This window comes from Macrobrachium nipponense, chromosome 28 (assembly GCF_015104395.2).
Source record: "Macrobrachium nipponense isolate FS-2020 chromosome 28, ASM1510439v2, whole genome shotgun sequence".
Taxonomy (NCBI): Eukaryota; Metazoa; Arthropoda; class Malacostraca; order Decapoda; family Palaemonidae; genus Macrobrachium; species Macrobrachium nipponense.
In genome coordinates, this window is record NC_087217.1 from 63,939,518 (window position 1) to 63,952,198 (window position 12,681).

A 12,681-nucleotide genomic window follows, 5' to 3' on the forward strand; every position below is an offset into this window, starting at 1 on the left:
GATCATTGTGCATAAGGTTTTTTGCCTATACAGTATATATTTTGGCCTAGAGGTTAATAATACTAACAGAAATTTGCTATAATGATTTGCAAAGATTACACCTTATTTAAAAAAAAAAAAAAAAAAAAAAAAAAAAAAAGAGAGAGAGAGACGAGAAGAGAGAGAGATGAGAAGATGACAGCGAGAGAGAGAGAGAGGAAGAGAGGAGAGGAGAGAGAGAGAGAGAGAGATATGCATAGGAGACAGGATTGGTAGTACGTAATATTATGCTCATATGAGAGGTGCTGTAAAATTAATATACATAACATTTTTAGCTTATGTCTTTTTTTTTTTTTTTTCTAGTAGTAGTAGTTTGGTCATGAGAAAAAATTTAGAATGGTAGAGTTTTGAAAAGTTCATAGCTCCAATGTGTTTGGAGGTGATAGTAAAGGAAGATGTAGAAAGGTTTGGATAGATGAAGTTGAAGAGGTTTCAGAAAGGAAGGGGTTTAATACCCAGGAAGTGGGTAATATGTACGTGGTAGAGGTGAATGTCATATTGGGTATATGCTGCTGAGAAACCTGTGTAGGGATGTGAAATTGTAAGCATGGAAGTTTTCTCTGAAGGAGTAAGCACAATTCTAGAGTTAAACTGTAAATTTGACCATGACCATATTTTTTCAATAGAGCTGCCCTGTGTCTGGTGAAATGTCACTTAGAAAAAACATGATGGTAGGATAAGGTCTCAACGCAATGATTTTGGAGATACAATAAACATCCATGTATCCAGTATTTAAACAAATGGAACTCTGAAGCAACTGGTACGTTTTCCACCAAGTGCCACCAAATCAAGAATTATTTAAAGAGAGATTGAAGGAGAAAGAATGTTTACTTTTTTAAAAAATGCAAAGTACATGAGCTTTTTGTGTTTCCATGGATTTTTTCTAAAGCAGACAAACAGATGTATGGTAGGCCCTAATTGCCAGTCATCCAATTCTACTCTTCCTCTGTGTGTGTGTGTTTTTGTGTATAAATTGGTTACTCTGCTAGTCAGGAGTCCTCCCCCTCTCACTAAAGCAGAAAAAAACATAATTGTAAGCTAAGTATAAGAAATTTATGAAGAGTTTGTGTACAGTATTAGAATACTATTGTCAGTAAGTACTGTATAAATAAAGTTATGCAAGTGATTGTGTTTTTGTTGTGTAAAGTAGATGTATAACCCTAGCCTGTGTGTATTACATATAGTATGAATGTTTATCACATCATATTTGCTCCCCCAACCTCATTCTTTCTTTTACATTATTTTTATTTACTTTTACATGTGTTTGTATGTACATGTATGCATCCTAGAGAGAGAGAGAGAGAGAGAGAGAGAGAGAGAGAGAGAGAGAGAGAGAGAGAGAGAGAGAGAGAGAGAGAGAGAGAGAGAGAGAGAGAGAGAGAGAGAGAGAGAGAGAGAGAGAGGCAAGTATGTTCATATGTCTGTCATCTGCTGTATGGATTTAAATGAGCACAACGTGAAGTTCAGTTTTAAGATGATATGATTATGAATTATTTAATACTAAAATATGAAAAATAGGTATTGTTTATTGGTAAATGGCAAATTGGCAGTTCAGGATACATGTATTTTAGATGGATTTCTATCATGCAACTGTCATGTTCATGTAACTGGTAACCCTTTAGCCCCAATGTGCCAGTTGTGAGGGATTTTACTCTATTGTTGATATTTTCAGTCAAAAGATATAAATCTTTGTTGTGAATACTCAATGTATGTGTCTGTCAGTAGATTTTACCAATAAATGATATACGTAATACGTACTTGTACTATCCAATTGCCTTTTAGCCTTTAAAACCTATGAACATGTATGAATAAATTTATAACTTTAGGGCTGCTTATAGTATAAACATGTAAGCTTGCTTGATGGGCAGGCAGTGTTGTTTTTGTAGGTTAAAGAGTTGTACTCAGTAAGCTCAATAAGAAGAAGCATAATAGCAAGATGTCTTTGCTTTTTTTTTTTTTTTATAGAGATGGGATCCTAGCAAACCTATGCCAACCATGGCTGATTTCGACAAGAAGTTGACGGAAAGTGATGCTTACCTTCAGCTCCTTATTGATCAAACGTCAGTTTTGGAGAAACACATAGCCTCCACGGAGGATGAAGCTGATCGCCAGCGGTGCCAGGAAGTTATTAATCACATTAACACTGTCCTTGAATCTATCAAACACTCAATTGTATTACTTCAGGTAAGTCCAGATTATTATTGATTATAGTTTAATTTTGATGACTTAATAATCTTGCATTACAGCAACACTTAATGAATAATATAACCTAATGTGTAAAGATGAGAGAGAGAGAGAGAGGGAGAGGAGATGAGAGAGAGAGAGAGGAGAGAAGAGAGGAGAGAGAACGACCGAGAGAGCGAGAGAGAGGAGAGAGGAGAGGAGAGGGAGAGAGAGAGATGACTATGCAATTAGTATTATGCTAAGTTGTACAGCTAGGTAGACAGTAAATAACCACTAAAGTAATTTCAGAGAATTTACTACGGCCAGTCCCTGGCTTACGATGGGTTTGGCTTACAACCTTCCGAGGTTAGACGCTTTTCAATTCTATTCAGAAATTATTTCCAGGTTTACGGTGCATGTTCCAGGGTTACGCCGCTTACGATGCCAATCTGGCAGAAGAATTATGACTCCAAAAATTCAAAATAGTCAATATTTGAAGGTTTTTTTTATGAAAAATACAATAAAAATGTAGTTTACATAGTTTGTAATACACCAAAGCATTAAAAGTAAGTTTTCATTGGATTTTTGAAGATTTTTGGCTCAAGAATGGAACCCCCGTCGTAAGCCGGGGACTGCTTGTATAGTACTGTACCTCATGGATCTGCAAGTGAGGTTTATTGCTAAGTCAGGCTGAGGTAATATAAGATGGAGAGAGAGGGGGTTTTGTTATATATCCAAATTATGTTTCTAGGGTTCAGAGAAGCTTAAAGAGAGAGAGAGAGAGAGAGAGATATGATTATGCATTGGTATTATACTAAGTTGTGCAGCTAGGTAGACAGTACATAACAACTAAAGTAATTTCAGACAATTAACCAATTAACTGTAATACTGTATCTCATGGATCTGCAACTGAGGTTTGTTGCTAAGTTAGGCTGAGGTTATGTAAGATGGAGAGAGAGAGAGTTGAGTTTGTCATATAATGACAAATTAAGTTATGCCTTGAAATTATACTAAGTTTCATAGCTAGGTAGACAGTACATAACCACTAAAGTAATTTCAGACAATTAACCATAGTACTGTACCTCATGGATCTTTAACTGAGATTTATTGCTAAGTTAGGCTGGGGTAATATAAGATGGAGAGAGAGTGTTTTGTCATATATCACAAACTAAGATTCAAGGGGTTCCTAATCAGGCGATGCTGTAGTTCTGAGTGATTGTTAATGTTCCATGAGAATGCATATTTTGGTGTCAGTTTGTGTTGTCTCATTTTTTATATGCATTATAAGTTATTATTGTTTTGATGTCAAAGACATGTTTTATCCTCTTATTGTGTCTATCCTCTCATTGTGTCTATTATACAGCTAGGTATAATTATTTATATCCCTCTTGATTTATGCTCACAGAGTGAGTCTGAATTATTAGCAAGGTATTGCGTGTGTGGGTGCAATTTTAACTTTTGCTGTCACTAGGGTTTTGTGAGTCCTGTTTGTTCCAGAGCTAAAGATTTGAATAACGTTATTTCACTCTGTTGAGTGTATGTGAAGTTATCATTAATATACAACACCCATTATGATGTCATTTTAGAGCACAATTCTAGCACTTTATTGTTATATTTTCAAAGAATAAGATAGCAAGATTAAAAAGTGACTGTTGAATTTTGGATGATATATCTTTGCATCCTCAGTGACCAAGAGAGTTGAAGTTACATTGTTCATTATATTTAGATACTTTGGTCAAAGAATATTTGGCTGGTAGTACTTATTTTAAATGTTTGGCATCATAAACAATGCTCAAAGAAATGGAAGGTATCAGCAGAGACTGCAACTTAGAACTGAGTAGCACATGGATTTCTAATTTTTTTACTTAATGCAAGTAAGGGAAGTGAGTGAAGGACATGAGCCTTCACTAATGCCAGATATTGGTCTAATATGGCCTGTGATCCTCTCCTAATTTTATTGCAAAGACTCTGTCAGCAGTGCTGTTTGGCACATCTCAAGAAGCTTAAAGATCTTTAATTAGTATATGATTCTAGGCTCTTTATAGCTAGAAATCAGTAGAGGAAGTGTGACTGATAAATTTTATCCCATATATCAGCAGTTATTTTTCAGGCCCATTCTAGGGTATGTGAAGAAGCAGCTTTTCAAGTAAGAGGGACAGTTCACATTATTGGCCTTACTGATACCTTTAGACCTTAAAAAAGAATCTGGATATCTCAGCCGCCTTAATTTAAGAGTAATTTTAAATTCTACCAGAGGTGTTATGCATAAGGATTTAGGTGTTTACTTGCTGGGATCATTAACTCTAGTGGAGTGGGTTGCCTCTGCTTCCTCCCCTGCTTCATTTTAATCACTTACTTTATTAATCATTCATATTGGATATGTGGACTTTTTGAGTTACATGTGACTATGTCCATCTGAATGGTTAATTCTTATTTTGTGCATTTACTTGAAGTATGCCAGGCAAAAACTTCACTTGCAAGTTGTTTTGAGACGTATTTTTTTTTTTTTTTTTTTTTCCCCTTACCTTTTCCATCCTCCAAGGATCCTAAATACATTGGAATTTTGCTGCGGGTAGGAATAATTTGTTGCTTCTTCACTAGAATTGCAATTCTGGCTAATTATGTTTGATTGGTTTGCTGTTGAGTTTTTGCAAAACAAAAGTTTTTCTTGCAAATTGAAGTTCCATCCTCCAGTCCCCTTTGGAATTAAGGATAATTGTAATTGATGGGTTTGTATGAAAGATTTTATTTTAGAAAACCTAAATTTGTTCTTTGTAGTATCATAAGAGAAATCATACAAATAAGATAGTCATATATTTACAGGTCATTAGAGGTTTTGCTGTCACTGATTGATTGAGAGCATAGTCAAAGAATTTGTTTTGTAAAGGCTGTATGTTTCACATTTTCATTTTTAGCATATAAAGCCATACATTAGTGCAGGGTACAGTTTAGATCCTGAATGGTCTCAGCAAACTAATTAAATAACGTGATATGTGATGTTAATGAAAAGTTTAAACTTTAGCAGAATCTGGTAATATGATTATATAGTGTTATGATGCCTTTGCTTATTGTCTTACCAGTAAAGTTTTTCATCTTTCCACTGAACTGTAGAATTGTAACTTGTTTGGTCTTAATTTTATGTGTTATGTGGTATGTATTGTAATTTTCCCTAAGTAGTATAGTGCCCTAACCATCTTATAATGACATTTTTCCTTACAGATAGCAAAAAACACAGCGTTTCCTGTTAATGGTGTATATCATCCCTGCAATGCCATCCCAGAGAGTTCCCCTTCATCCTCTACTGTTGGAGGAAGTAGTGGAGGAGGTGAGAGAATCTGTGAAGGAGTTGGAGGAGGTAGTAGGGGAGGAGGAGGAGCAGGAGGATTAATGTCCTCTTCTACAGGAGAGGCAGGAGGCCAGCTTTCTGTAGCTCCTGCAGTTCATACAGGAATTGAAGTAGGGAGAGAGTGTGCTGAGGCAGCTAATACACTTGTAGGCATACGGAGAAGAAGCCCAGGTGAGATGTACATCCAGCGGTAGCCTAATTTGAGCAGAGGTTGAATTGGGACACTTCAACATAGCATGAATCTGAAAGCTTTTCTGTTGGAACTTTCACCTTATAACATCTTTGTGCATTGCTTATTGTACTATGGTAACTGTTATATATATATTTTATATGATTTGATTTCTCTGTTACAGAGATAACACTTGTAATCCCCTAATCATATCTTTGTGGATTGCTGTTTTTATATAATTACTTCCTGCATGATTTTTAGATCTACCTGCATGGAGAATGACAAATTATGGACTTTCGCCTTGGCTGTTAGATACGGATTGGATGGTTGCTCATGGTAATCGTATTATTAACACTGTCTTCATAACCTCATAGGACACTAGTGTTGGTAGTAGTTGAAAGAGTATTCATCTTTTTAATTTAGGCTTTTGTCCTTGGTTGTGCGGACATCTTGTAAATATGTATTGCATTGCTTGTAGTAATAGTAAATAAGAACCTGACAGTGATAGCTGCTGAAAGGATTTTTAAGTAAAAATTGATATAGCTTTTACTCCTTTAGGTCCCAACTCATATATGCATGCTTACAGCTAAACTTGTTATAGAGTATTTTATTAACTAACTGCTATTCATGGGGAGTGTGTAAATTGGTATGCTGTAAACAGCCTTATGAAAACACTTCTGTAAATATGTATCAGCCAGATATTAATGCTCTAGAGAGAAAATAGTACATAAAAATACCCATTTTGGTGAGTTGTCTCTAAAATGAGAAATTCTGTGGTCTATGATAAAAAAAACTATTCTTATTTCTTGAAGTAGTTGTATTTGTTTGAGTTTGGTAGTGGATAGTGTAGTGGCCTAGAAATAGATAATCCAGAAATATGCTAATGGGTAGGATAGATATGTTTTTTGCTGTTCTCTGGAGATAAAGTCGTGGATTAGGAGACTGCTGTCAAATACATGACAGCACTTTGAATATAATCATGTCCTGCTCTATTAACTTTTATAATTTTTTTTAGTTATTTTTATGGCAAAACTGGCAAGTGTCAGACAACGATATATGGGGTGTCATTATATATACAAGTGATATACAGTATACAGTATCAAGAAATGATAGAAGTTTCTTATAGTTCAAACTGTATATGGAATACATAGGAGTATTTTAAATTAGAATCTAGATGATTCATCCTTCTTCATTGTATAGAATGTAGGTATTGTTTTAGGAAAAATACTAGTTCAGCTTTAGGGCCCAGTACATTTGTATGGTTTGGGTTTGAAATTCTTCATTTACATATTTTTATTAGTGTTATTATGAGCCATAAATAGTTTGTGAATATATCTATCATTGAAATTTTATTATAACTTTGATTTGATAGTAGGTGCCTGTAAAGTGGTTTTTGTATATAATAGGTTGTGTAACTTCATTGTCATGGATTGAAAAATATTGTAGCAGGCAATGAAATAAAATGGCTGTCATCATAAATATTCAGATTTGTGGTGGATTTTATGTTGTCTCTAGCATAGGGTTTTTAGTCAGATTCATTTATCATTAGTACTATGATTTAAAAGAATTCAAAGTCATCATTGGTTAAGAGACCATTATATTTTTTGTCAAATTTTCCCTACATAATATATGAAAAATGTTTATGTTACCATGGTAGGATGCAAATCTAATGACCAGACAAGTATTATTTTGTGTAAATGGTCTGTTTTTCCCCTTTTGAATCATATCTAGTTATTTTTGCGTTTGTGTTCCTTTTTAGGCTGAAAACCTCATATGGCGTTGGAGGCAGTGATGATGATGTGATGAAATGAGGAACTTTGCTGTTGCATTTCTTTAAAAATACTAAAATGGTATTCATTGCCAATTATCTTCCAGTGTTGAGTCTAGAAGGGTAGGGTTGTGACTTGTTAAAATTGGTGAAACTGCTTTTTAAATTGATCCTTCAAGTGAAAGGTAACTTAATCACACATTTATTAAGTCAAGAAAACATAGAAATACCCACAAATTATTGAAAAAACAATTTCAGTAATATTGCCTGAAATGTAATGCTTTTTGTTAGTTGGATAAAAATGCCATATTCATCCATCTCTGTGTTTGTCTGTCTGTCTGTCTGCCGGCCGGCCCATCCACAAGATACCTCAAAAAGTCATAGATAGATTCCTGTGGTGCATGTTGTTATGCACTGGCTGTAGCTGAGGGGAGAGTTGACAAGAGCTGGTGATGGATCAAGATTTTGGTCCATTATGTTTCTTAATGAAATAGCTTATTTATTCTAGGTGTTGGAAAAGGTATGTGTTTATGAATGCTTGGTATTTTCCTTGTTAACTGAAGTAAGGTTTTGTGTTTTCTCCATATTAGGGACTTTGGCAGTCTTGAATGCAGTTTACAATGCTATTTGTTGTGAATGTATCCATTTTTCATCCTTGTACAAGTGTTGTAGTTATTGTTTTATTTTGTGGATATTAACCCTTAAACGCCGACTGGACGTATTTTACGTCGACATTTTTTGTCTCTCGGGTGCCGACTGGACGTATTTTACGTCGACATACAAAATTTTTTTTTAAAATTCGCGGAAAAATACTTTTAGGCCTACCAGCCAAAAAGTCTTGAATCATGCGCCTTGGGGGATGCTGGGAGTTCACGGATCAAGGTATTGTTTTATTTACAATCGTTACGCAGGCGCGCAAGCGCGAATTTCTTTCTTGCCGCACTAAAAAGTATCTGTGACACATCTCGGAAATTATTTCGTCACTTTGACATAATTTTTGTACCATTTTAAATTAGCCGTTACATGGAGTATTATATATGAAAATGTGCGCATTTTTATGAAGAATACAACAAAAAAATATTCATGATCGTAGCTTTTATCAGTTTTGAGATATTTTCATATAAATAACGATAAGTGCCAAAATTTCAACCTTCGGTCAACTTTGACTCTATCGAAATGGTCGAAAAACGCAATTGTAAGCTAAAACGCTAATATTTTAGTAATATTCAATCATTTAAATTAATTTTGCAACTAATTGGAAGTCTCTAGCACAATATTTCGATTTATGGTGAATTTATGAAAAAACATTTTCCTTACGTCCACGCGGTAACTCTTCCGAAAAAATCATACATGCGATTGTGGTAATGTTTGCACCATTTTAAATTAGCCGTTACATAAAGTTTTATATATGAAAATGTGCGCAATTTCATGCACAAATACAACTAAAACAACCCATGGTTGTAGCTTTTATCAATTTTGAAATATTTTCATATTAAAAATGATAAGTGACAAATTTTCAACTTCGGTCAACTTTGACTGTATATATATACTTTTAGGCAATTGTAAGCCAAACTGCTTATATTCTAGTAATATTCAAGCATTTACCTTCAGTTTGCAACAAATTGGAAGTCTCTGGCACAATATTTTGATTTATGGTGAATTTATGAAAAAAATAACATTTTCTTTACGTCTGCGCGGTAATTCTTCCGAAAAAAATCATACGTGCGATTGTGGTAATATTTGCACCATTTTAAATTAGCCGTTACATAACGTTTTATATATGAACATGTGCGCAATTTCATGTAAAATACAACAAAAAATAATTGAAGGTTGTAGCTTTTCTCATTTTTTTTAAAATATTTGCATATAAATCACGATAAATAGAACAAAAAAAACCACGTTCGGTCAACTTTGACTCTACCGAAATAGTCGAAAAAAGCAATTGTAAAGCTAAAACTCTACAGTCTAGTAATATTCAGTCATTTATCTTCATCTTGAAACAAATTCGAAGTCTCTAGCACAATATTTAGATTTATGGTGAATTTAAAAAAAAATCTTTCCTTCCCTCCGCGCGCGGATTCTCCGCCACAAATCTCCGAAATGCGTATGTTCCATTCTCGGAATATTTGCTCCATTTCATATTAGGCATTTCATAGAGTTTTATATATGAAAATGTGCGCAATTTCATGTAGAATAAAACGAAAAGTATTTGAAGGTTGTAGCTTTTCTTATTTCCGAAATAATTGCATATATATATATATAAAAATTCTACATTCGGTCAACTTTACCTAGTCAGATATGGTCGAAAACTGCATTTGTAAGCTAATATTCTTACAGTATAGTAATATTCAATCATTTTTCTTCATTTTGAAAGAAATTGGAAGTCTCTAGGACAATATTTAGATTTATGGTGAATTTTTGAAAAAAAATATTTGTTTACGTACGTGCGTTACGAATTCATGCATTATTTTGTGATAATATTTTTCTCTGTGTTGCTTTTATTGTTTTACAATGTGTTATATACCAAAATGATCGCAATTTAGTGTACATTACAACGAAAAAAAAGTAACTCGTTACCTTTAACCGTTTTGCGCACAGCGCGATTTGAATTCAATTATATATGAAATTTTGTTTTTGCGCTATCATATATCGCATTATTTATATATGATAATGATAATTTTTTTCATTTCTGATGGTTGCATACTAAACTTCAGCCAATGGCAAAAAAAGGAGCCAAAAATGAACTCTTAAATCTTAAAACAAAAAACTAAGCAGCGCTGTGATTTTTTGAAAAAAAATTTTTTCCGCTTCCGCTCTCACTCTGAAACACTTCCGGCACACAGGAGACATTTTTTTTTTTACCGCTCCGGCGTTTAAGGGTTAGTTGACTAATTGAATTATTTTTGGGGCACTTTAAGTGTTCTTTTGGGATTCAGATTTGTTCATACTTGTATTACTGATTTGTTTCATTTTAGAAAACTGTTTTTTGTTTATATACAATGTACAGTTCTATGCTTTTTTGGTTCCATTTATATTGTTATATATATTACAACTAGAACATCTTGGGGTGGTTAGTAGTTCCTTAGTTGGCAAGGAGTTTTATAGGAGTATTGTTATTGATTAGTTTAAATAAGATCATTTAATCATATGTGGAAACTCATTTGGGATTTTCTCTTAAAGGAGAGGTGGAAATTAAAGCAAGGTAAAGTTGTTGGGCAGCTAAGGAGAGACCGATGTTAGGAGGAATATGTAACTGTAGATGCCAGGGGAAGTTTGAATTCACTGTACATATCTGGTTGTTGATTTTCTAGTGTTTGGATTGTTGCAATGTTTCTACCACCTTTTCCTGTTGAAATCAGTCTCTAATGTTTGCTTAAGCTGTGTTTTTTCCTAAGGTGTTATAGCAACACTTTGGGGTTAACTTTTAGGTGTTTTGAACTAATGCTACGTCAGAAGGGTTTGGAAGGCATTGCATTACTGGAAATTCGAAATGTACTTTTCTTACAATCAAAGGCAATAGACTTAAGTATCTAGTTACACATTAATAATAGGTGAGGTGGTAGTACAAGTCTCCTTTCCCACCCTTTTTTTTTTTTTGCCATGGATTAAAAACCTATAATGATAGATACTTCCGTTACACTTGGTCCATGTCAGTTTCATAGTGTGGTTGAGTGAAGAGGTTATAAAAAGATGTGAGACCCCTTTATTATGGAGGGGCCCTTGGCTCATCTACTATTATAGACAACCATATTTACAGTGGTACCTCGAGATACGAAATTAATCAATTCCGAGGCGGCCTTCGTATTATGAGTTTTTCGTATCTTGGAACACATTTTACATGTAAAATGGCTAATCCGTTCCAAGCCCTCTAAAAACACCCCAGTAAATTATATTTCCAGGCCTAAAACATGTTCTAGGGTTACAACGCCGATCGGACGGAAGAAATATGACTTCAAAAAGGCAAAATACTGTACATACTTGAGTAATATTCAACTGCATGTAATGTCAACCCATTTTTATTTTACTGCAATATTTAGACTTTAGCATATGTCCCTTACGCAATAGCCTAGCCTAATGTAGCGTTTCTGACTGGTATCCTAGTCTATGATTTTGACATCTAAACCTAAGAAGCTAAAAGCTTGGAATATGCCAATAAAATGTGTAAATAATCAGTATGTACTCATTTCAAATAATTATTAATTAATCATTAACTATAATACACAAACAAACAAAAAACAAACCTTCCAATCGATTGTTTACATCCAGCTCTTACCCGTCTACGAGTATCGAACGAGCGCCAAGCAATCATTTTTCCTAGCACACAGTAAGCCATAAATTGTCATTAGTATCTCTCTTCAACTAATGAAACTACCAAACAGTATACGTAATAACCATTCATTTCTATTCTTTATTCTATCTTTACCTAATGGAGATACCGAGTTACTGACAGCTATAATGAAACATACGTATACGTAACGTAATAATAAAACAGAAGAAGAATTCTAAAAAATACGTATTTGTTGGCAGTCTGATTTATTTTATAGTTTATGATATCTAATTCACAATTTTTTTATTAAATGTATTGCATGTACTCATTTCAAATAATTATTAAGTAACCATTAACTATAATAAACAAACAAAAAAAGGCTTCCAAACGTCTGTTTACATCCAGCAGTTACGAGTATCGAACGATCGACAAGCAATCACTTTACACAGTAAGCCATAAATTTTCATTATCTCTCTTCAACTACTGAAACTACCAAACAGTATACGTAATAACCATTCATTTCTGTTCTTTATTCTATCGTTACCTAATGTTTTTTTTATTAAATGTATTGCATGAATAAATTTTTCAAATTACAGCATCCTTTTACCAATAGAATACTTAAAGCACAAGGGGTAGATGCTGACCAATAGGAGAGCAGGACCTTATGGGGTGACTAGCATCAGGGACCAATGGGAGAGCGGGAGGATGGTGGCGAGTTTACTCAGTTGGCGGCGCGGTAGTTTTAAAATTGTTCTCGGTGGTCCAGGCGAATCTCGGGACTTTACAGCAACAACCTTTCGTATCTTGAAAACTTTTCGTATGTAGAGCAGTAAAATTTTTCGCATTGGCTTTCGTATCTCGAGTTTTTCGTAAGTAGAGCCTTTCATATCTCGAAGTACTACTGTAGTTTGGGTTGTTACTGAATGTGT

The 12,681-nt window shown here is 34.2% G+C and overlaps 1 protein-coding gene across 6 annotated transcripts in view; it reads left to right on the forward strand.

Annotated features, from left to right (window-relative positions):
• The window catches only part of LOC135201831 (oxysterol-binding protein-related protein 9-like), a 254,236-nt gene that overhangs the window by 50,325 nt on the left and 191,230 nt on the right, over positions 1–12,681 (forward strand). For 4 of the 6 annotated variants that reach the window (XM_064231105.1, XM_064231103.1, XM_064231106.1 and 1 more), the window contains 3 exons: positions 2,005–2,223; positions 5,422–5,719; positions 5,979–6,053. In XM_064231105.1, coding sequence (XP_064087175.1) covers positions 2,005–2,223; positions 5,422–5,719; positions 5,979–6,053 — 592 coding nt within the window. The remainder of the gene's footprint in view (positions 1–2,004; positions 2,224–5,421; positions 5,720–5,978; positions 6,054–12,681) is intronic. The other 2 variants (XM_064231104.1, XM_064231109.1) reach the window with 2 other exon arrangements.